This window comes from Triticum urartu, chromosome 7A (assembly GCF_056163025.1).
Source record: "Triticum urartu cultivar PI428250 chromosome 7A, HENAU_Tu73, whole genome shotgun sequence".
NCBI lineage: Eukaryota > Viridiplantae > Streptophyta > Magnoliopsida > Poales > Poaceae > Triticum > Triticum urartu.
Genome location: NC_141879.1, coordinates 37,117,812 through 37,142,561, shown reverse-complemented (window position 1 = coordinate 37,142,561; position 24,750 = coordinate 37,117,812). Strand labels below are relative to the sequence as shown.

Here is a 24,750-nt window from a genome sequence, read left to right as displayed (position 1 = left end):
CGCGGTGAGGGGCACCCGAGAGGAGCGGCCGGCGGCGGCTGAGCTTGGGGGCGAGGGGCTCCGGTCCTCCGGCGACGAATGAAGGGTGGGGGAGGGTGCGCAAGACTCCGGTGAGGCTGTTGGTGCGGTCGGGAGGGAGAGGGAGAGCTCGGATGGCTCGGTTGAGGTGGAGGCCAAGAGGAGTGGGCGGCGGCCGAACGTGGAGACCACGGCCACGGTGCACTCCGGCGAGGGGCGAGGTGGTGGGGCGGCTCAGTGGGACGAGGGGGAGTCGGTGGACATGGTAGGAGGAGGAGAGGAGGCTCGGGTTGGTCGGAACCAAGCCGAGGCCGAGGCGGTCATGGAGGAAAACGGCGGACTCCGGCGAGATGGGGCGATCCTGGTGACCAAATGAGGCGAGGGAGAGATGGGTGAGCTGCGGGAGGACTCGGGGCACGCTTATATAGCTGAGGGGAAGGCTCTGGATCTCACAAGCGAGCTTGAGCAGTGCTCTAATGGAGGTCAGAGGCTGGGCATGGCACGGGCACTATTCTAGCGGCGCATTGATGGCGAACCACGATGAAGCAGCAACGCAGGGCGATGCATTCGAGCACGGGCGAGCTCCAGGACATGAATGGGGTCGAGACGAAGAGAGAAGAGACGAGAACAGTGGCCGGAACAAGCCAGAGCACGCGTTCAGCCATGACACAAGCGTGATCACCAGATGCACTGGCACAAGCGGCTCTCTTTGGCGTGGCCGACAATGTCCAGTAGATTAACCTTGGTGCCCTTATTCAAAATGAGGAAATAAATAGGTCTAGGGGCAAAGAAGACATTTGCACTTAGCTCCAAAGTAAATCAGTAAGATGGTGCTTGTAACTTTCTGTGGTTAAACCATCTAGGTAACGTGGTAAAGAGTTTGTCTGGCTATTATTAAACACTAAGGTGATGCTGTTCACCAAAAATCAGACTAAGAAGAGGAGTTTAGATGAGGGTTGCTGTAGAAAGTGCAAAACTGGTCTGAATTAAGGATTTGGATGATACACTCACACACGTGATTTTCATGAGCTCCAATTTGGCATAGCGGGGTTATATAATGATATGAAGCTTCTGTAAAAGTTTCATGGCATTTGGAAATACCAAAGTGGCACTTGCTTCACAAAGCTTCATTTTGGACAGAAACTTGGAAAAAATACACAGGGCAATTGGATTAACTAATTGGGGTAAAACTTGGTGGAGGGAGTTGATATGGGTTGAATAACTCCCTGGTAAAGTTTCAGCTCAATTGAAGCAATATAAAATATAGTTGCTTCACAAACTGAAAATCTGACCAGAAACTAAGATTTGGATCTGGGCTCACATAGATGAGTTACATGGGCTCATATTTGGTGGAGAGTCATTATTTGAGTATAGGAAGGACTTTGCAAAATTGCAACTCATTTGGATATGCCTAGCTTGTACTTCTTTCACAATCACTTCCCTCAGACAGGAACTTTGAAAAATTGCTCAGGAATATTTACTAGGAAAATGGAGTTGAATTTTGGCATGAGCGAATGATATGGACAGGAAAATATGTCCAAGAAGTTTGGGTTGAATTGGGCAAAGATAAATGACACTTGCTTCACAATGTGCCATTTAGGGCAGAATAGAAAATGAATTTATTGAGCATGATGGGAAACATGGCCAATGATATATCTTGCCATATTTGAGGAAGATATTACCCAAAAAATTTATGATAATTATATTTTAGGAGTGACAGAAATATAGGTTGCTTCCCAACCTAGGGTTTTAAGGGTTATTCCTTTATCAGAAAAGGAATATTCCCAACAAAATTTTTTTGGGTTAGGTCAAGGATGGAAATGACATGATCTTGGGATGATGAAGAGGGTTAGAAGACACTATAAAACCTAGGAAGACATGATCTTCCCATGTTTCAGAACCACATAGCCATGGAAAAGCAAAACAAAACAGGAAATCCAAGAAAATCAAAGGAAAAGAAAAGGGCAAAAATCCAGGCTGTTAGATTTTTAAGATGGCAATTTTTTAAATTTGTTTGCAAAATATTGATCGTACTGGGAGGCATACTAAATGGGCAAAAATGCGGTTCCCCAGTGGGGAAGATAGTTCACTAGTACCTCCTACAAGGGGCGATTCCTATTTGTGGCTTCGCTGAAGCACGTCCTCCCGACGCCCCAGTTTGGGCCAGCCCATGCTCACTTTGTTATTTCTTCTTTTTTATGTTTCTTTTTTTTTCAGTTTCAGTTTCTATTTCTTTTGTGGCTTGTTTTTTTATGTTTCTTCGTGGAGACATAATGTTGATGAATGAGGGGATGCATCGATGTGGAGCAATGACAAAGAGAAATCAAGTCATGGTTCCCTTTTCTCTCTTATTGAATTAATTTTTTTTTCTATTTTTACTTAGAGCATGGAATTTTTTTAATTAGACCATGGATTTTTTCATTAGATCATGGTAGTTTATTGTTGGTGGCGTGGGAAATTTATTTTACACACCATGGGAAATGTGCTTCCCACTACATGGCAATCGTACATAATTTTACTTCATTTTACATCTCAAGATTATACCTTTTGTGTCTAAATATATGGCATTTTTATATGAAATATTTTCTGCTCACATGGCAAATTCATATTAGTTTTGCCCCCGCAAAATGGTGTGAATTATTTATAAATTTGCAATGTTACATGGAAAATTTATGAATTTGTTTTTTTTTCGAAATTTTAGCAAAACTTAATTTTGTGTAATATGTAACTGTAACATGTCAAACTATTATAATTTTTTGTATTGTCACATGGCAATTCATGCATAATGGCATATGGCATGAAAAATTCACTGCAAAATTCATATTAGTCTTTTTTTAATCAAATATGTCACTCGCAATTTTCAAAAAACTTTTTGTAGAGTAAATTTGCTTTTTTGGCGATGGCGATTATTTAGAGTAAATTACAAAACCTTAGGTATTTGAAACCTTAATCTTGTGATAACTCAAATTAGCTGTTGTTTTTAAGATGGGAAACTTTTGGAATATTTTGCAGTCTCATGCTGGGAGGGATACTAAATGGGCTGTCTTGGCCTAGTTCGGGGTGGTTCTTCTAGCGAACGAGACAATTTGCTCGACCCATGGGAAAGATAGTTCACTAGTGCCTGCTCAATGGGGTGATTCCTATTTGATGCTCATGAGCAGCAGTTAAGCCGGCCATGGTCGCATCTCTGTTTTGTTTTTATGTTTCTTTTTCTCTGTTTCTCTTTCTCTTTTTTTTTCTCTTATTTCCCTTTTTCCTTTTTTCACATTTATTTATTTGTCTATTATATGAAGTTCATTGTGTGTTACTAAATTTTGCCATCGTATATAAATGATGTTCACGGTATACTACAAAAAGTTCACCATGCATTATAAAATTGTTCATCGTATATTTGAATTTGTTCAACGAATATACAAATTTTCACTATGTGTTTTGAAATTTGTTCAGGGTATATGACGCAAATGTTCAATGTGTATGAAAAAATTGTTCAATGTATATTACAAAATGTTCAATGGTTATTAAAAATGGTTCAATGTATATACATATTTTATGGAAAATTTTAATCACATGACATTTGGTATTGGTTCATGGAGAAACTAGAGAGAAAATGTAGTCACAAACATGGCATGCATATGTCATGAAACATTTTACTGCAAAATTCATAAATTCTTTTTTTGTAATCCAGTATGATAGTCACAATTTTTTGAAAACTTTTTGTAGAGTAATACTTTTTTTGGCAATGGAGATTAGTCTGAGTACAATTACGGCAGCTTATTTAGCTATCCGTAACCTTGATCTAGTGATAATTCAAATTAACTGCTGTGTTTAAGATGACAAAATTTTGAATTTGATTGGAAAATGTCGATCGTACTGGGAGGCATACTAAATGGGAAAAAGAGCGGTTCCCCCATAGGGAAGATAGTTCACTAGTGCCTACTACAAGGGGTGATTCCTATTTGTGGCTTTGCTTAAGCGCGGTCTCCCGACACCCAAGTTTGGGCCAGCCCATGGTCACTTTGTTGTTTTTTTGGTTTCTGTTTCTGTTTCTATTTCTTTTCTTTTTCTTTTTATTTTTTTCTTTTATTTTTTGTGTATTATATAAAGTTCATTGTGTGTTACCAATGTTTTGTGGTATAATAAGAAAATGTACACGGTATACTACAAATAGTTAACCATCCATTATAAAAATGTTCATCGTATATTTGAAATTGTTCAATGAATATAATAATGTTTATTGCGTGTCTTCAAATTTGTTCCGGGTTAAGTATTATGAAAATGTTCGATGCGTACTCTAATAAATTTCAACGTATATAAAAAAATTCAATGCATATTAAAAAATTGCTCAAGTATATATTCATATTTTATGAGAAAAGTCACTGTATATTAAACATACTAATATAATAAAAAGGCATTGTGTATTAAGAAAATGTTCGACGGATATTAAAAAAATATATTCAATGTGTATATTCAAATAAAATAAAAACCAACCAAAAAACCGGCCTGATATATTAAATTTTTTTTCAATGAGTATTTTCAAATAAAATAAAAACCAACCAAAAAACCGGCCCGATATAGTAAACTAGATGATACCGTATGGGCCGCAGCAGGCAGAATGGACTGGGCCAGCAGGCGCGTGCCTCTGTGAAGCTCCCTTCTTTTATCCGAAATCATTAATTAAGGAGTACTTTTTGCAAAGGTCACTTCCACCTCCTCAGGTTGCGACAAGTGGCGCACTGCTTGCAATGCTACTTGTCGCAATCAGTGCGCCACTTATCGCAATATAGATATTTTCGTAAACCGTGCATCCAAATCCGGAACCGTTTTCACCGTTGTATTCATGACGTCAAGATCTTCAAAACTAGATCACATAGTGATAGGTTTCGATGAATTTTTTTCACGAAAAAATGGATAAAAAAGCCGAACAGGGAGCATGTTTTTTTTCCTGAAGAGGCACAACTGTGCCTCTCACGGAAGCAAATCCATGCGTCAACGAGAAGTAAATTTGTGCCTCTTGTGGAAGGAAAAATATTTTCCCTTTTTCGAGAGGCACCATTATGCTTCTCACCGAAGCAAATCCGTGCCTCCACGATAAGTAAATCTGTGCATCTTATGGGGAAAAAAAGAAAACATAATTTTGCCCTTTTCCGAGAGATACGACTGTGCCTCTCGTGAAAGCAAATCCGTGTCTACACGAGAAATAAATCTATGCCTCCTTTTTCGAGAGTCAGAGCGGAAGCCAAACAAAGAAAAATAATCTAAAAACAGAAAATGCGTACAAAAAGTAAAGAAAAGAACATTCGAAGGGAGAGCCTAGAGCACGTCATGTGCCGACGGTTGAGAGTGCACCAAGTCCGCAAAAAATGACCCTTGTGAAGGCTTCCGAAGAAGTACTCGATCACTGATTAGTTGGTCTCCCTTTTAATGCACGCGGACAGGGGTCTCCCTCCCGAGGGAACGAACGTACGCCGGTTATTGTGGTCCAATGAAAATGCAAAACTTGTCGACATATATAGAGTTTCCATAATACTGTGGGGGGAGAGGCTATCTCGCGCGCGCGGGGCAACTTGCGATTTCAGACAGGGCACACTTGCCCTTTTGAGCAAGTTTGGGGATACTGTTTGAGGTAAATCCGGGCCCCACCCGAGCCCCACTCATTGAAATCAAGGCGGGTGAGATTAGGTTTTCTTTTTTTTGAGACAAGGCGGGTGAGATTAAGTTTCACAGGAGAGAGAGTATGGAGAGTATGTGGGCTGATGGGTAAACGTGGGCGGGCCCATCTGTCCTAGGCTTCCGAAACGAGATCTTTTGTTGCAACTCTCGCTCGCGAAGGAAAGCTTCCTTAATGTAGGTGCGAGAGCAAGAAAAATAGAATGTAACTTTGTATTTTTGAAAGAGATGAGATTTTTATTAGAAAAAGGCCAGTTGTCTAAGAGCATCTCCCAACAGCCGTGTTTCGCCTCGGCGCGATATAATTCTTTTACAACGTCAAAATAGTGTTCTTGTGCGTGGGAGCAACAAAGAGGTTTTTCAGATGCACAGAAACACGACGTCCAATCCGATAACCCCACCTACAGCAGTCAACATGCACAATCCAGCGCCCCAAATTTGCAGCCCAGGAAACCGCTTTTAGCACGTGCGCTAAAGTTTTTTGTGTGCGCTCTATTTGACAACGCCTACTTGAGCGCTGTTTTTTTATCTCCAGCGCACAAAAATGATGGCTTTTAGCGCGGCAATTTTTGGGCATCTGTTGGAGATGCTCTAAGAGCAACTCCGACAAGCGCGCGATATTAGCGCCGCGCTGGAAAATTGGCTTTTTTTTGCGTGCGCAGCCGTCCTGGACGCTTAAGCGGAGGCGCAACAAACGTGCGCGCGACATAAGTGGTTCAGCGCACGGAGTGAAACGGCATCGTGCGCCCGCTCCCGCGCGTTGCACACTCGAGCGCCCGCGCCGCGACTTCCACCTACCGCCATATCCAGGCGCTGGCGCCGCCTCCCGCACCACCCTATTTGCTCCGGCGACCCCAAAGCGCTTCCCCGGCCTATCCCCACACCACCGCTGCTTCCTCCGCCTCTCTCTAGTCGCCGCCGCCCCTCGCGCGCACCATTCCTCCGACGAACAGCGCCCGGCCGCCCACTGCCGCTCGGCGCACACAAGGTGTTCGACAAAACGCTTGCAAGGTATGTATTGCTTCAACTTCACATTTTTTTCATGAATTTGGTGCATGTTGTTTGTAGTGTTTATAGATTAGTTTAAATTTAATATTGTAGATGAGTTAGTCATATGATTCTTCTGAAGAAGAATTTGATATTGAAGAGGAGGACCTTGCAATGATCCTATCTATGCACATAAATAAAAAGCCGAAGCACGGTAGTTCGGTTATGGGCCGACAGAAAATTTGGATGGATAAGATCGATGCCGACAACAGATTGATGATGCACTGTTTTGTGGAGAATCCCACATACCCCGAGTCATACTTTCGGCGCCGTTTTAGGATGAGCACCGAGTTGTTCAGGCGCATTGCAGAGAAACAGGCGAGCCATAATCGATTTTTTCAGCAAAGGAGGAATGCCGCCGGAGAACTCGGGCATTGCTCCTTTTAAAATGTGACAGCCGCTTTACGTATGTTGGCATACGGTATTCCGGCTGATCTAGTTGATGACCACTTGGCCATGGGTGAGAGTCAAGCCATCATGTGTGTCAAGCACTTCGCGGTCGGAATTGTGCAAGTGTTTGGCTCGGAGTATTTGAGACCTCTCCCAATGTTGAAGACGCCGCAAGGCTTTTGGAGATGAACAAAGCTCGTGGGTTCCCAGGTATGCTTGGCTCAATAGATTGCATGTATTGGAGTTGAAAGAACTCTCCTAAAGCATGGCATGGACAATTCCACGACCAGAAAAAGGGTTTCACTATAATCCTTAAAGCGGTGGCCGATCAAGAGACTTGGATTTGGCATGCTTTTTTTTGAATGCCTGGATCTTTGAATGACATCAATATTGTTAATCGGTCACCACTCATGAATAAGATGCAAATGGTGAACTGCCACCGGTGCAGTTTGTAGCAAATGGTCATACATACAACTGTGGCTATTATCTTGCGGATGACATCTATCCAAAGTGGCAAACATTTGTGAAGCCGTTGAAAAAACCCGAAGGTAAGAGAAATCTAGATTTCCACAATGCTCAGGCGACGGCTAGGAAAGATGTGGAGAGAGTTTTTGGGATTTTCCAAGTCCAATTTGCTATTGTGAAAGGACCAGCTATATTTTGGGATCAAAAGATCCTTTGATACATCATGCACGATTGTGTGATCATGCATAACATGATCATCGAGAATGAGCGTGGCCAAGATTTAGACTACTCTCAGTATGAGCTTTTGGGACATCTCGTGTGAGTGCGGCGGAGTGCTGCGATGGTGGCCCGATTTGTTGCCTTCTATCATGCCATTTGACGTGCCGAAGCGCATGATAATCTTCAGAAGGATCTCATCGAGGAGTGGTGGGCATGAAATGGCCGACAAAACGTATGATGATTTGTATGTTTGATATTGTATTGTTAAAATATTTGTTGTATTGAAAGATGAACTATTTGTTTGAGTTATAATAAAATTGAACTATTTATTATTGATTTATTTTTTATGCATTTGATCTTCTTAATTTTGTTTGGAGTGCATACGTTGTTTGTGCAGGGCGTGCACGCCGTTTTTTTGCAGCATCTGCTGAAGCGGCTCGCACGCTATATTTTACAGCGGTTGCTGGAGCCAACGCTCAGCTGCGCACATTGGCTATTTCAACGTTGTAAAGACATTTTTTGCGCGCCGCGCCTTGGAGATGCTCTAAGTTACCAAATGCGCCAAACTATTCCAGGCGGCCGGTAGGCAAACGGAAGGACGTGCGGATCAGATGCATGGTCCCGTGTCCTCCTCCCACAACATGATCAGATGCACGGTCCCGTATCCTCCTCCCACAACAACAATAATTCATCATGAAGCCAACGAAAGAGGCCATGCAGCTACTGAGTACTGACTGATCCAACAACCTGTGAGCACGAGGATAGGTTTACGCCATGTTATATACCATCACGCCAGGAGCTCATGGAGCACAGAGCTGCATCTTGTGGCCTTGTGGGTGAGAGAGCCAACTGAAGCGCGCAACAGCAAGGCGAAGCAAGCTCGGTAGCTAGGATGGGGTCCCTGCCGCCGGCGGGCGAGAGGCCGCACGCCGTGATGATGCCGTACCCGGCGCAGGGCCACGTCACGCCGATGCTGAAGCTGGCCAAGCTGCTCCACACCAGGGGCTTCCACGTCACCTTCGTCAACAACGAGTTCAACCACCTCCGCCTGCTGGGCGCGCAGCAGTCGCAGGCCGCCGTGGACAGGCTCTGCAGCCTGCCGGGGTTCCGCTTCGCCACCATCGCCGACGGCCTTCCGCCGTCCGACCTCGAGGCCTCGCGGGACACCCCCGCGCTGATCTACTCCACCATGACCACCTGCCGTCCCAGGTTCAAGGAGCTCGTCGTCAAGCTCAACGAGGAGGCCGAGGCCTCCGGCGGCGCCGTGCCGCCTGTTACCTGCGTGGTGGCCGATAGCATCACGAGCTTCGCCATTAGCGTCGCGCGTGAGCTCGGCCTCCGCTGCGCCGTGCTCTGGACCGCCAGCGCATGTGGTTTCATGGGCTACTACCACTACAAGGATCTACGCGACCGTGGACTCGTCCCTCTCAAAGGTATGTATGTATGTCTCTCTCGACATGCACGACAAAAACAAAAGCTCTCCTCAACTACCGAGGTCTGTTCTTGCTTTTGTTGAAGTGGAGTATGTACCAAGTCTAGCATGTCGTTGTGCACTCCTAAATCTGTTGCATCTGAAGAATTTAAATTAGTTGCAGACATAGTATTATCTATTATAGAACAATTCAATTGATGGCAACATTACATACTGGTATAATTAATTTGTTGTTGGTGCAGAAGAGGCTCAGTTGAGCAATGGATACTTGGACATGATCATCGACTGGATGCCGGCGATGCCCAAGGACCTGCGGCTGCGTGACCTCCCGAGCTATTTGCGCATCACGGACCCCGAAGACATCATGTTCAACTTCTTCATCCACGAGGTACCCGCCATGTCGCAGGCGTCGGCGGTGGTCATCAACACCTGGGACGAGCTCGACGCGCCCTTGCTTGATGCCATGTCCAAGCTCCTGCCGCCCATCTACACGGCGGGGCCACTCCATTTGACGGCTCGCAACAATGTGCCGGAGGAGAGCCCTATCTCCAGCATTGGGTCCAACCTGTGGAAGGAGCAGGACGCTCCCCTCCGGTGGCTCGACGGCCGGCCGCCGCGCTCCGTGGTGCACGTCAATTTCGGGAGCACCACGGTGATGTCCAAGGAGCATATGCTGGAGTTCGCGTGGGGGCTGGCCAACACTGGCTACGCCTTCCTATGGAACGTGCGGCCTGACCTCGTCAAGGGCGACGTCAAGGCCGCACTTCCGCCGGAGTTCTATGCGGCAACCGAGGGGCGGAGCATGCTGTCGACGTGGTGCCCGCAGCAGGAGGTGCTGGAGCACGAGGCCGTAGGGGTGTTCCTCACACACTCTGGGTGGAACTCATCGCTAGAAGGCATCTGCGGCGGCGTGCCGATGGTGTGCTGGCCCTTCTTCGCGGAGCAGCAGACCAACTGCCGTTTCAAGTGTACGGAGTGGGGCATCGGGATGGAGATTGGGGACGACGTGAGGAGGACCGAGGTGGAGGCCATGATACGGGAGGCCATGGAGGGGGAGCAGGGGCGAGAGATGCGACGACGCGTGCTAGAGCTTCGCCAGAGCGCCGTGGCCTCCGCACGGCGTGACGGAAGATCCATGCGCAATGTTGATAGGCTCATCAAGGAGGTGCTTCTGGCTTGAAACAAGCAAATTAAGCTGGTAAAAATAAATGGTTTGGCGAGTCTGAAGCGTTTATTAAGACGTAACCAACTCCTCTCCATTTGAAAGCTTAAGCCACGTTTTGAGTGATAATTTACATGGATTACCAAGATTTGCTACAAAGACGATTGAAATACTTTGGATCGTGATCATGATCATGTATCGCCGTGCGCCTTGAATCCCATATAGAACTAAGATGCACACGACAGTTTAGAGACGATTTTTGGACGATTCGTGTTGATTTCTAGCATAATGCGATCTAATGGATGCTTTTATCTCCCCACAAAAAAAAGGATGCTTTTATCTATCGTGCAGAAATTGTGCACATAGCCGTCGTCTCTCTAGCACTGCTCAATCCCATATGGTCCAAAGTGTAACCAAAATGATCACGAAATCAGCATGCGGTACAGAATCTAGCAGTAAGAAAATACTCCCTCCATCCAAAAATACTTGTCCGAGAAATGAATAAAATAAAAGTATCTATAATTAAAATAACTCTAGATACAATCATTTTTAAGACAAGTATTTTCGGACGGAGGGAGTATGTCGCTTTTCATATGGCTCTGTAGTTCTGTTCATTGCTTTAACCAAGTCTGGATCTGCTATCTCCGATGCATAGTGTGACATATAGTAGAATAAGAGCAAGTGCATCCAAGATCCCATCGATCCACATAGTGCACAGTTGGCCGTCGACCCCATGTTGCGTGCGTTGAGATGAGCACAGAGAACGTGCGACTGGCTTTGTTAACAGAGATATGCGGAAAGTGCGGTTGTAATTCTCGATGTAGGGCCTGTGTTTTTTGGAGGCTTCACGCATGTGCCACCCACTTCGCTGTTTCTCCTATAGGTCACTTCCTTCATTTGAGATTCTAAACTAATTATAGATGAACTAGCTTAGAAACCGAAAATTAGGGAACGCAGCTTAGAGCAAGTACAATAAGGTGACATAAGCAGGTTATAAGGACTAGAATATTATATCTTTGCTTAGTTGAAGAAGAAAGAAGAGGAGAGAGAAGAGAAGTGAGCTCTTAGTCAGTAGTCCGCTGCAATACGAGACCCAAGACGCTTTATGAGGTTGTAAGGTGGGCCAACTTCTAATAAAATAGTGTCTTCTCCCCCTAGACTGGCATTTGCATCCCCTGGCGGCTACGCTAGGGTTCCCCTTATCCCCTGACGGCTACGCTAGGGTTCCCCTTGATCCACCCAACTCCACCTAAAACTCACGCCAGATCCTTGCATAAAGGCCTCCGGTGTGATCCCCCGTGTCTGCGCTCATCGAGGAGGCGATTGCATGTCGACTGCAGGGAAGGAAACGATGTCCTCGGAGGCCGCGGCGGCGACGGCGGCGGCAGCGGAACAGGCATATGGAAGTTTCAATGACGATAGGGGCCGCGATCACGGTGCAGTACTAGAGGACAGGTTTGCTGGACTTAACCTCCGTGGGGAGGAAGAAGAGGAATTAGACTTGTCTGGAGAGATTGAAGATCTGATTGCTGAGACAAGATGGGTGGCGATCTTTAGGGTTCACACCCGAAAGCCATTCAGCCATGTGGCTCTGTTCAAGGCTATGAGAAATGCATGGATCCCTGAACAGGGGGTGATTTTCAAGGCTAAGAAGGATAATCTCTTCCTGGCTCAGTTTATGTGCTTGGGGGACTGGAATCGTGTTATGAATGGTGGCCCATGGATATTTAGGAACTCAGCTGTTGTTCTGGAGGAGTATGATGGACTGACGAACGTAGAAGAATACAAATTGGATCGTATCCCGGTATGGGCGAGGATTATGGGCCTCCCAGAGGGCCTGATGAAAAAAACTGAGATCGCGGAGAAAATTGCAAAGAAGGTTGGTGTCCCCCCCATCAAGGTCGTTGTGAATGAAGGGCGCATTAACCCAACGAAATATTTGCGAGCTCGAGTGTTTGTTAAACTAGAAACATCCTTGGTCCGTTTTGTTCCTCTTGCTCTGAAGGAGCTTAAGAGATATCCGGTGGAGTATGAAAAACTCCCCGATTTCTGTGATTTTTGCGGGCTGATTGGTCACGTAGTAACTGAATGCGGTGATGGCATCCACAGGCCTGAAGAATGTGAATGGGGAGAATGGTTACTTGTTAACTTTGATGCCCCCAATGGCTGAGGCAGGGGGTCACGCAGAGAGGAAAGGACTGCAGGAGATGGGAGGGGCTTTGACAGAAGGGATAGAAACCCACGAGAGCAGAATCTGAATGAGGACAGAGATATGGAGATGGACTCAAATCAAGGGGCTGTTATACCCAGTGCTCGGAAGAGGTTAATAGGACAGGATGGCAAAGTTAATAGTCCAAATGGTGGCACATCTTGGCTTCCTGGTGCCCCCCCACCACCGGGTTTTGTCAATGACAAGGTGCAATTGCCGGAAGGCAATGGAAGTGAGACTATTGATAAGAGCACGATGAGCACCCCACAGAAGATTCACGATCCTAAGCGAAGGAGAGTAGATCATCAGGAAGAGACAGCTACAACCAGTATATCGGCGACACCCCTAGAGGGTGTTCGCCGGGACCAATGAAAATAATCAGTTGGAACTGTCGGGGCATCTTGGGGGCCCCGACAGTTCGCTCGCTTCTGGATATACAGAGGCGACATGAACCCGATGCGTTTTTCTTGTCCGAGACGCATTTGGATGATGCTAGGGCAGAGGTTCTGATGAAAAGGCTGCGGATGGACCATAGAATTACGGTCCCTAGTGTAGATGGAAGAAAGGGTGGCTTGCTTTTAGTCTGGAAGAAGGAGGTAAGGATCTACTCCCAGGCTGCCACCCTAGATTTCATTGATGTTTCTGTTGAAGAGGATAATGGGGATGAGTGGAGGTTAACTGGGATTTATGGCGAACCAAGCTGGGATAACAAGACTCGCACGTACCAATTACTTCGAGATCTACACGCCCAATCCAGGTTACCACGGGTTGTGATCGGTGATTTTAATGAGATCCTTCTCTCCTCAGAGAAGGACGGAGGTGCTCCTCGACAACAATCTCATCTTAAAGCCTTTCAGGACGCCTTGTCTGATTGCGCGCTAGAAGACTTGGGGTATGAGGGTGATGTTTTCACGTGGTTCCGTGGAGGACTGCGAGAAAGACTAGATCGGGCAGTGTCAAATGCAGAATGGATGAGGCTACACCCGTGGGCAGGCCTGTGCAACTTGGAGCTAGGTAAATCAGACCACAGGCCGATATGTTTGGACACTAACCACCTTGTTGGAGTGGCAGAACATGCACCATCCTACGGAAGAAAATTTGAGGCAAGGTGGCTAGCTGAGGAGACTGTGGAAGAGATTGTTAAAACGGCGTGGCAAAAGGCTGCCGCCCGTAACATTGGACCGGGAGTGGGTGCTAAACTTTCTGCGGTGCATCAGGATATGCATGCCTGGGACCGAAGGGTGCTAAAGGAGCCCCGCTCAAGACTCAGGAAGGCATAGAGAGAGCTCGAATCGCTCTCAAGGGCAATCCCGACTCCTGACGTTCGTATACAGCAGAAGGAGTTGTCTCTATTTATAGAAAATTTGCTTGAGCAAGATGAAGTATATTGGATGCAGAGAGGCAAGGTTAGCTGGCTCCGGCGAGGAGACCGTAATACTGCTTACTTCCATCAATCTGCCTCGGCACGTCGACGGAAGAATTTAATTAAAAAGTTGAGAAGCAATAGTAATAATTGGGTAGAAGGAAACGACAACTTGAAGCCGTTGATTCGTGATTACTTTCAGGGTCTATTTACATCAGATATGGGGGAGGTAGATCAGGGCTTGCTAAATTCTATAAAACCTGTGGTGACAAATGATATGAATAATATGCTTTTGGCTGAGTATACCAGGGAGGAGGTTCGCAAGGCTTTGTTCCAAATAGGTGACCTGAAGGCCCCGGGCCCAGATGGACTTCACGCTATTTTCTTTAAAAGATTCTGGCACATTGTGGGAGAGGAGCTAACAGATGAGGTGCTGAAAGCTATATGGGATAGGAAAATCCCTACAGGTTGGAACTCAACGACTGTGACTCTCATACCTAAGGTAAATTCCCCCGAGGTGATAACACAGTACAGACCAATAAGCTTGTGTAACGTGGTCTATAAAATTATTTCAAAAATGATTGCAAATAGACTTAAGAGGATTCTCCCTGACATTATTTCAACAACATAAAGTGCCTTCGTACCGGGAAGGTTAATCACTGATAACGTGTTGGTAGCTTATGAATGTTTTCATGCAATCAAGAAAAAAATGCATGGATCAAATGGGCTCTGTGTGGTAAAGTTGGATATGAATAAAGCTTATGACCGTGTTGAATGGGGTTTTTTGGAGAAGATAATGCTGCAGATGGGGTTTCATGCGCAATGGGTAGAACTCATCATGGAGTGTGTGTCCTCAGTAACCTATAGAGTCAGATTTAATAACACCGAAACTGATGAGTTTTCTCCTACAAGAGGCTTGAGGCAAGGTGACCCTATATCACCTTATTTATTTTTATTATGTTCTGAAGGTCTCTCAAGTCTGCTTGCTCATGAACAGGAAATAGGAGAACTAGAGGGTGTGCGAGTGTGCAGGAATGCCCCCTCAATCTCACACTTGCTATTTGCAGACGACTCTCTGATTCTTATGAAGGCGGATACCCATAATGCAGATACTTTAAAAAGAGTTTTGGAGACATATTGCTCTAGTTCAGGGCAGGTGATCAGTAATACAAAGTCAAGTATATATTTCAGTCCGAATACAAATGTTCAAGTCAGGGAAAATATTTGCAGAGAATTGAACATCATGACAGAAGCTTTATCTGATACGTATTTGGGCTTACCGACTATGGTCGGGGTGGACAGAAGCGATTGCTTTCAACACTTGATTGATAGAGTTTGTCAGAGGCTAAAGGGGTGGAAAGAGAAAACACTCTCGATGCAAGGTAAAGAGAATTGGTAAAATCGGTTGCCCAAGCGATTCCTTCCTATGCAATGTCAGTTTTTAAACTTCCAAAAGGAATCTGCAAATCTATTACTGATGAAATCGCTGGTTTTTGGTGGGGAGATGATTAAGAGAAGAAGAAAATGCATTGGTTTGCCTGGTGGAGGTTATGCATACCGAAGAAGGAAGGGGGATTAGGGTTTAGAGACTTGCACAGTTTTAATCTTGCTTTACTAGCAAAACAGTGCTGGCGACTAATCCAGAACCCGAATTCTTTATGTGCTCAAGTTCTGAAGGCAAAGTATTACCCGGACGGTGACATTTTGAGGGCGGGACCCAAGAAGGGCTCTTCTTACACTTGGCAGAGCATTGTGGCTGGCATTCAGACCTTTCAAACGAGGTTGCATTTGGCGTGTTGGATCTGGAGCTAATATTGATATTTGGAGTGACCCCTGGATACCATCTAGTGTTACTAGAAAACTGATTACACTAAGAGGTGCAACTATGCTATCAAAGGTTGAGGAGTTAGTAAATCCACATATGGGGCAATGGGACGAAGAACTAATCCGGGATATATTTTCACCGGTCGACGTCCATAGAATACTACAGATCCAGCTAAACCCCCACATGATAGAAGATTTTGTAGCATGGAATTACACACGGTCGGGTACATTCTCCGTACGATCGGCCTATCATAGAGAATTTGAGCATCAATATGGTTCGCGGTGGCGGCGAGGGGATGGGCAAGGCTCAGAATATATCAACTCGGTGTGGAAGGATATGTGGAATTTGAAGGTTCCTGGGAAGATAAAACACTTTGGTTGGAAAGTCCTGCACGGTTCCCTACCTTGCTTTGGTGTATTGGCAAATCGCCATATCCCATGCACGGGACAATGCCCAGTCTGCTCAGTTGGAGTAGAAGATATACAACACTGCCCGTTTAACTGCCCACGAGCAAGATCGGTTTGGGAACAACTTGGCTTGGCGCAAAGTGTGCAAGAGGTGATGGCTGAGGACAGATTAGGTTTTATCACAATGGAAATCTTGTCGAAGCTTCAGGGTAATGACCATGAACTACCAAGGGCAGAACTTGCACTAGTGGCGGCCTGGTACATTTGGTGGCAGCGACGGCAGATCGCCAAAGGTATTGAGGTCCAAGATTCGTCGAGAACGGCTCTAGTGATTAGAGTTCTGACAACGAATTACTTGCGATCAGTGTCTCCCAAGGGCACATCAAGGACAGTTGATCATATTTGGAAGAAGCCAAACCGGGGGATAGTGAAGATTAATGTTGATGCCGCGTTCCAATATGAAACACTCTCGGGAGCGAGTGGGGCTGTGGCCCGGGATGATCGAGGAGATTTTATAGCGGCAGCAAATTGGTTCTTTCTAGTAGTAACAGGGGTGGACAGCGCTGAACTAATGGCGATCAGGAATGGTCTCTACCTAGCAGCCAATATTGGGTGCAGCACTGTTGTTCTGGAGTCAGATTCTTCATTTGTGGTGGACTCAATGAACCAAATCTATGATTATATGGGGCCGGATATAGCTATCATCATGGAGTGTAAGCAACTAATGACAGACTTCGTGTCAGTATCATTCAATCATTGCTATAGAGAAGCTAACCAAGTGGCGGATGAACTAGCAAAGAACTCTTTCATGAAAAGGGTTTCTGGGTTTTGGGACGTGATCCCTGACTTTATTTCCAATCTCATTGTAAACGACATGTCTATTATTTGAGAAATAAAGTCTTATTTGCGGTCAAAAAAAAACTTCTAATAAAGTAGTAGACATCTAAAGTTTATTATTGTACATGCCGGCTATGTGGTTGGCTCTAGATGACATGGCAACTTCTTATAGCCGACCGTTGGCTGTATTATTAGAGCAAGTATAATAAGGTACAGTCAGCAGGATGTAAGGATTAAAATATTATATGTTTGCTGAGTTGGATGACAGAGAAAAAGAAAGAGAAGGAAGGCGGACTGGAGATTAATAGCCGGCCACAGCACGTGCTTCAAGAAACAATGTGAGATGTATGGTGGGCCATACATTAATGAAATAATACTAATTAGTAACTAGCTATTATACATGTTGGCTATTAGGTTGGCTATAGATGATGTGACAACTTTATATAGCCGATTGTTGGCTATACTATTAACCATGCTCTTAGGGCATCTCCAACGCGGACCCCACCGGCATATGTTCGGAACGTGTGGTCCGGACTACTTTTGCCATCCAACATGGACATGTATCAGTTTGCTCGGCAATCTGGACGAACCTTTTCCCGCAAAACAGAGATAAAGTGGGGGAGGGGGTGTTTGCGTGCGTCCGGACCGCTGCTACATTTGATTTTGACTGCACTGGTCCAACCCCCTCCCTCGCTTGCGCGTGCTTCGCGTCGAAAACAGCCAACGCCGCTCCAGAGCGGCAGTACCACATTCATGCCCGACCAGAGCGGACGCGACCTTTCATTGCCGCCGACATTGAAGTAGCGTGCCAGCTGGGAGAGCGCCGCCCATGCCGCTTTCCGATGCACACGACTACTCTGCGCTCAAACGACACCATGGCCGTCCATCGCCCTACATTAATGCATGTGGTTGCCGAGAAATCTACTCTGGCGCCACCCGTCCATCTGTCTGCCGCCCATCATTGCCATCCACCCGCTATAAAAACTACAACCCCGGTCATAGCTGCAATCATTCTTCTCTGGTCCCTTCCTCCTCACTGCACCACGCCCACCATGTCCTCCTAGTGCTTCAAAACCCTCTGGGACGGACTCTCGTCCGAGCAGAAGAAGGAGATAGCCGCCATTGCTACCGGCTAGCAGGACGGCAGGCAGACGAACGTCGCGACGTCCCAATGTAGGACACGGCTGAGGACGAACGCGCGCTACCCTCCTCGCCGGTGCATGCCGGTATCACCATCGATGAGGCACGTTCCCACTATATGGACATGGCGCGGGAGGAGCGGGAGGCCAAGTTCTGGAGGCACAGGCCGACCAGGCCTAAAACCTTTGTCTCCTCAACGAGCACCGGCAAGCAGAGGAGCAACTCGCCGCCTGCATGGCCATCGCGTCGGACGCAGACATGGCGGAGAAGGCGTCGCTGCTCGAGTCCTACCGCTCGGCCTGCGACATCTGTCGTGACCACTAGCGGTACCGCCATTATCAGGTGGAGCTACATGCCGCCTATAAGGAGGCGGACAAGGTGGCGGATGAGGTGTTCGGCAAGAGCGACGACAATGACATCCTCGACTCTGCCAAGGCCGCACCCCGCCGCCATGACCACAAAGCCGTCACATCTGCGGGCTCCACCGCAGCAAGAAAGAGTAGTGCATGGTAGGTCACCGCTGCTTGGGTCCCAAGAAGGCCACCGCTCTTTCCCTATGCTAAAGCCAAGCTTGGCGGGCTTACTCGGCCGATTAGCCGCTCAGGCTTCGGTGGTGGAGGCTGCGGACGGAGAGCTAGAGAGCGCCGAGGCGGAACTGGAGAAGGCAAAGGCAACAACCGGAGTTTCAGTTCTCGGGGCTCATGTCGAGCATGAGGATGGGCGCCGGCGATCATTTAGATTAGGTTTAGAATAGGGTTTAGTTAAATAATTGTCCAAAATATAATGAATTTTGTCTGATTTATATGAAAAATATCTGAATTATAACGAATGTGCTTCAATTTATATGTAAATCTGCCATGTTTGCATAAATTTTGCCTGGTCTATTGAAATGCAGTTTGAAATGTGTGCAAACAATATTGGATGACCGCCTCCTGCATCCATATCGACAGACTCGCAATCCAGTCCACATACAGATGCGGAAGAGGATTTATGGGGCAGGGTTAGGCCAACTCCACCGCGCGACCCCAAACGGACATCCGATTTGGCCGGATTTTGTACCTTTAGGTAGGGCAATGTGTTCGTGTCCGGGCCTATCCTGGGATGCGGTGGCCGTGTGGCCAACGCGCGGCCGCATCCGTTTGCCCCATCCTGTCCGCCAGGGCCAAAATGCTCATATTTTCATATCAAAACTAGTTTGCACGTCCAAATATTTGTCTGAAAATAAAAATAGTTTTACAAGCTAATTGAAATTGTTTTTAATAAAATAGTTTTACAACCAAATCAAAATTGCCTTGACTGAACATAAAATGAACCAATACATCTATTGGTTGCCAAGGTGATCCCACACGTGCTTAACCAAGTCATTTTGAAAATCCAAATGAGTGTCCCAACCACGCAGCTCACGGTGAAATTGGACAAACTGTTCAAATATGGCCGGTTCTTGGTGCAGGGGCTCAATATTTTCACCTTGATAATCAAATCCTTGGTCGAAGATACTCTCATCACGCTCATCCTCGATGATCATGTTGTGCATGATCACACAAGCAGTCATCACCGCCCAAAGCTTCGTTTCATCCCATGACAGTGCATGGTTTCGAACGGTACCCCATCGGGATTGAAGCACAACAAAAGCATGTTCCACATCCTTTCTAGCACTCTCTTGCATTTTGGAAAATCTCTTTCTCTTCTCACCTTGGGGTTTCGAGGTTGTCTTCACAAAAGTTGACCGCTGAGGATATATACCATCAGCTAGATAGTATCCCTTGTTGTACTGGTGGCCATTGATCTCAAAGTTGACAGGTGAGGAGTGGCCTTCTACAAGCCTTGCGAAGACTGGAGAACGCTGCAACACGTTGATATCATTGTGAAAACCTGCCATGCCGAAGAAATAATGCCATATCCAAAGATCCGGCGAAGCCACCGCTTCTAATATGACAATGCACGCTTTGACATGCCCCTTGTACTGGCCCTGCCAAACAAATGGACAGTTCTTCCACTCCCAGTGCATACAATCTATGCTGCCAAGCATGCCTGGAAAGCCTCTAGCTGCGTTGGTCGCCAACAATCTCTTTGTATCAGCGGCACTTGGCTGCCTCAAGTACTCCGAGCCAAACACCTCGATCACAGCCTGACAGAACTTGTACATTGACATCAGACATGTTGTCTCACTCATACGCACATACTCATCCACCAGATCGCCTGGAATTCCATATGCAAGCATGCAGATGGCCGCGATGCATTTCTGGTAAGAGGAGAATCCAAGCTTGTCAAGGGCACCACATGAAACATGTGGTAAGCAACCCAAACAATTCAAAAAGCTTGTCAAGGGCATCCATCTTGCACTCGAAGTATGGGTCCTGAGCAACCACTCTCTCTCAGATACGATTGAACACATGCCTTGTCATTTGAAAATGGCGACATAATTTATCCGGCTTGAAGAGCGGGGTGTTGACAAAGTAATCGACATATAGTAGGGCGTGGCCTCTCTCCCTGTTGCGGTTCAGGTTGGGAGCACGGCCAGGGAGTGACCCCCTGTACCGAGGAAGCTGCCGTTGAATGTGGTCGTGAACAACCAGTGCAGCCACCACAATATCTTCATCATCCGACGACGAATCGTCCCATGAACAAATGAAGTGGTGGAAGAAAAACTCATCTCCACTGTCCATATCTTTGTGGGCAAAGTGTCGAACACCTTGCGGTCGTGGTGGCAAAGAGGCCGCAATGATCACATCGACGCAGCAGGGATGGTTGGCGGCCGACTACTGGCCGCTCTGGAGCTCTCGTCGGAAGCTGCCGCGGCCGCCGTGGTACGTCGCTGGCGGTCGTATCCCCTCTGCCACCGGCTACGACGGCGACGGCCAAACCTCCTCCGATCGACGGCCAAAACTACGGCGAAAGCGCGGGGCGTGTTGGCGGCCATGTCGAGACGTGGTTTGGTATGGACGGCCGTGGCTTGCACAGTGAGGAGGCGGCCGGAGAATAGCGTCGGCGGGAGGTGGGGCAGGAAGAGGGGGTGGAGGCGTTGAAAGCGAAGGGACTACTAGTATCCCCGACTGGCGGGCCACGGAAGGATAAGGGCGTGCGGCAAGCCCGTCTGCGTGATGTCCGTTTCACCTCAAACTCGGCGCAAGTTTGGACCGGGAATAGATCGAAAACGGACGAAATCCGAATATTTGTCCGTTTAAAGTCGCGCGTTGGACATTGCTATTCGTATGTTCTACCTCAAATGGACGCACCCGGACAAGCGTGAAGCTGGCCTTAGAGATGCAAGAAGCTGCTGAGGAGGGGACAGACGCCAAAAGAGCCAGTGTTCAATCGGACCAGTGCCGGAGGGATCGAAACCCAAGCCGACATCGTCGTGGGCCGGCTCCACCACCGCCGCATTTGGCGGGCAGCGGGCACGTGCAGCATCATTTAATTTGCTATCTACCATTGTAGCCGCCAGCCGGAGATAGCAGCCCACGGGGTTTGGTCTTCGGGCGGTTGGACCCAGATAAAAAGGTTGCAAAGTGATAAAACTACTCTCAGCTTAATAAACATGCAAGTGGAGGAGTAGCACCTAGGTCTGAAAGATTCGATTCATCAATGTTAGATCACATAATAATTACAAAGTCTAATCACCCGTAAACGAATCATTTCAATTTATATCAGAATATTTAATCATGTTTGATATCAAAAAAGATTCAGATTTTTTTGAACTTTTTTAGCTACTATTTTTTTTTGCATATAGGGTGCGCTGGTATCAGGTTCTCCTTTGTATTTTCTCATATGCAGACGCTAATTTAATTTACACCTCACTATAACTAGCCTAAGTCATTGCAAGTGTCTCGAATCTCGATTGAAAAATTAATGCGTGCAGTTATTGATGTGTGAGTCTGAGTCGATGTTCAGATTTAAAAAGATGCAATTCCGACAAGGTTAGACTGAATTATAATTAAGAAGTCTAACCTGTCAGAGACGAATCATTTCACTGTAAATCAGAATAAAGAATCGATTTGGTCGAACCAAGTGCATGAAGGCGCAGTGTATTTGCAGCCTGATTTGTTTTTTCTTTTCTTACTTGTTGACATAGTGTCCGGGATGGCCGGATCTCATAGGAATCACTGATTTGTGAAATTATTGCGTGAGCAAGATGGAACAAATAACATGGGCATTAAGAAAAGCCCGAGTCCAGATCTAATAAGCTTGAATAATTCAGCCACACATGGTTAGACTGCACCATAATTAAAAAGGCTAACCACCCTTATACAAATCAGTTCATTTTTACAACATAATAAATATTGAAATTGATGGACATAAGTGCTTCAAGTGGCAATTTACGTGCAGCCTGACTTCTTGTTATATTCACCACTGGAATCGACGAATTTCCTGATTGCCACCTACACTCCTCGAGCAAAATATGCTTGTCCACGGCCACATGGTGCTCGAGGAGGTGCTGGCCTGAAACAAGCAAATTAAGCCGGTAAATAAATGGTTTGGAGAGTTCGAACTTCGAAGCGTTTATTAAGACAACCAATCCTTCTCTATTTTAAAACTTCAGTCATGTTTTGAATGATAATTTACATAGATTACCAAGATGATGGAAATACCTTGGACATTTCTAGCTTTATTCACATATATGATTACACTACAGAAAAATATTATATGCATGTCAACTATCAAAAAATACTATACCCGAAAAAATAATAATATCAAAAATACTCTGCAAAGCTCCAAATATACTCGGCAACCTCTTGCCGAGTGTTGCACTTAGTGAAGAAATCGGCTTACATCATGTGGGCTGGATATTCGTCTGTAAATAGCATTCTACAAGATCATGCTTAAACAGGGTCCTGCTACAGACATCATTTTTTAACCTTTTCTTGTTGTTTGCTCGACTGCATCCCTTGTAGTATATTGTAATGTTAAGTGACCCGCGCGTCATGACATGATCGCTGGAGTCACGAGATTGACACCTTAATGTTAATATCATAGAGATAAATGGTGGCAAGACATACACGGAGGACCCCAACGAGGAGAAGGTGTACCCAGGCGCGGGATGAGGAGCTATAATTTCGTGCCACGGCGGAATTTCAGATTTTGGTGCCATGGCAACATTTTCTGAAACGGCCACAAGGACAACATTTTCTAAGATTCCTGCCACGGCAACATTTTTGAAACGGTTGCCATGGCAACAAAATATTGGCTGTCATGTCGCTTCAACTAGAGATTGAAGGCGATCATGGAGAACCCCTAGTGTCCAGGGCTATACCATATCATGCTATTATGAATTGCCTGAGATGTTTATCCCTTTGTTGTTTGCACCATTTGATTGCGTTGTATTCAATTATTAGGCTGATCTCTCACAGTAAATATCAAGTTAAAATGTGCTCTCCCCAGTGTTGAAACCGTCTATAACACGTAGCATTTCAGAGTGGGTCATGTACACATGAGTATAAAAGGGATGTGAGGTGTAAGACGAGGATGGTCAGAACATGCTTGCAGATAGCACTCACTTGTATTGAAGTTCGAGCAGAATCGTTCTGAGCTCAGAGGACGAAGCATCAAAAGATGAACAAGAGTCATATGGAGATATGATCAGCAAAAGTATGCGCACCGGTCAAAATTCTCGTCATCAGTGATGTCCACATCAATGACTAAGAACTAGACGGGATCTTGAATCACTCACTATCAATTATGAGAGATATTGGTTTGAGTGAGAGCACTATTATGTATTAATTAAGTTTAATAACTAGTGCAAATTAATTATGAACAATGTCTATGTGTAGTTTACATTATAGTTGTAGGATTATGGCTCACAGTTCCACCTTTGTTGTTGAAATTGATTGACTGTTATTTATCTGGTTAAAACATTATGTTTGAGAGGACCATCCTCTAAAAGTGCCAACAAGGATTTTGTCCTACTGCATATTTACAATACTCTCTTGCTGATGCTATGGATGATGAGACTCACGTCCTTCGATCCAAAAGCTAGAATTGTGTTACGATCTACTTGCTTTCGAGAAACCCAAACTTTAAAATGTTTGGGATAGTTATATGATATTCTTGGAACTGAAAAATTGTTTTCATAAACAAACAAAGACCAAAAGATATGCAATATCTAAAGAAGTGTTTTGTTTGAAAGTTCTAGTGAAGCATTCAACTATGTTTAAGACCGAAATGCATAAGATCCAAAAGAACACTAGTCATATGTTGACAGTGAGAACTCATAGAGAAAGAACAAAACCGAACGATGTAATGAGGTTTAGACGCCTAGGGAAGTTCAGGGCTCACGCTACTCTTAAAGTTGACGTTTCTTTTGAGAGTGAGAGAAATATTAAAGTAAAACCATAAATTTAAAAGGCAGAAAGAAAAGAGGACAGGAATGTCCGGCTCAGGTATGAATGGCATACGAGTTCTGAGATGTAGAAATGTTTGGTCAAGTAAAGTGTAGTTCTTGGGAAATATGATCAATTTGTTGATCACTAATTCTTTGGTATTGTGATTAAAAGGTCGATCACAAGGATACCGACTCAATTGCATATTATCGTGAATCGATTGAAGAAACTTCGTACAGCCTAAATGACCAA

The 24,750-nt window shown here is 45.7% G+C and overlaps 2 protein-coding genes across 3 annotated transcripts; both read left to right on the top strand.

Annotated features, from left to right (window-relative positions):
- Nucleotides 1-8,383: 8,383 nt before the first annotated feature.
- LOC125524429 ((R)-mandelonitrile beta-glucosyltransferase-like) lies at nt 8,384-10,588 on the top strand. 2 transcript variants are annotated; one of them, XM_048689484.2, is made up of 2 exons: nt 8,384-9,239; nt 9,484-10,588. In XM_048689484.2, exons 1-2 carry the CDS (start codon nt 8,699-8,701, stop codon nt 10,416-10,418), a joined length of 1,476 nt encoding a protein of 491 aa, XP_048545441.2. In that variant the 5' UTR covers nt 8,384-8,698; the 3' UTR covers nt 10,419-10,588. The 2 variants fall into 2 exon arrangements, with proteins under 2 accessions (XP_048545441.2, XP_048545440.2); XM_048689483.2 differs by having other exon boundaries at nt 8,389-9,239; nt 9,481-10,588.
- A 2,545-nt stretch (nt 10,589-13,133) lies between these two features.
- On the top strand, nt 13,134-18,694 carry LOC147957416 (uncharacterized). Its single transcript, XM_087531688.1, has 3 exons — nt 13,134-13,817; nt 14,175-14,474; nt 18,524-18,694. The coding sequence occupies exons 1-3, from the start codon at nt 13,134-13,136 to the stop codon at nt 18,692-18,694; spliced, it is 1,155 nt and encodes a 384-aa protein (XP_087387814.1).
- Nucleotides 18,695-24,750: the final 6,056 nt, after the last annotated feature.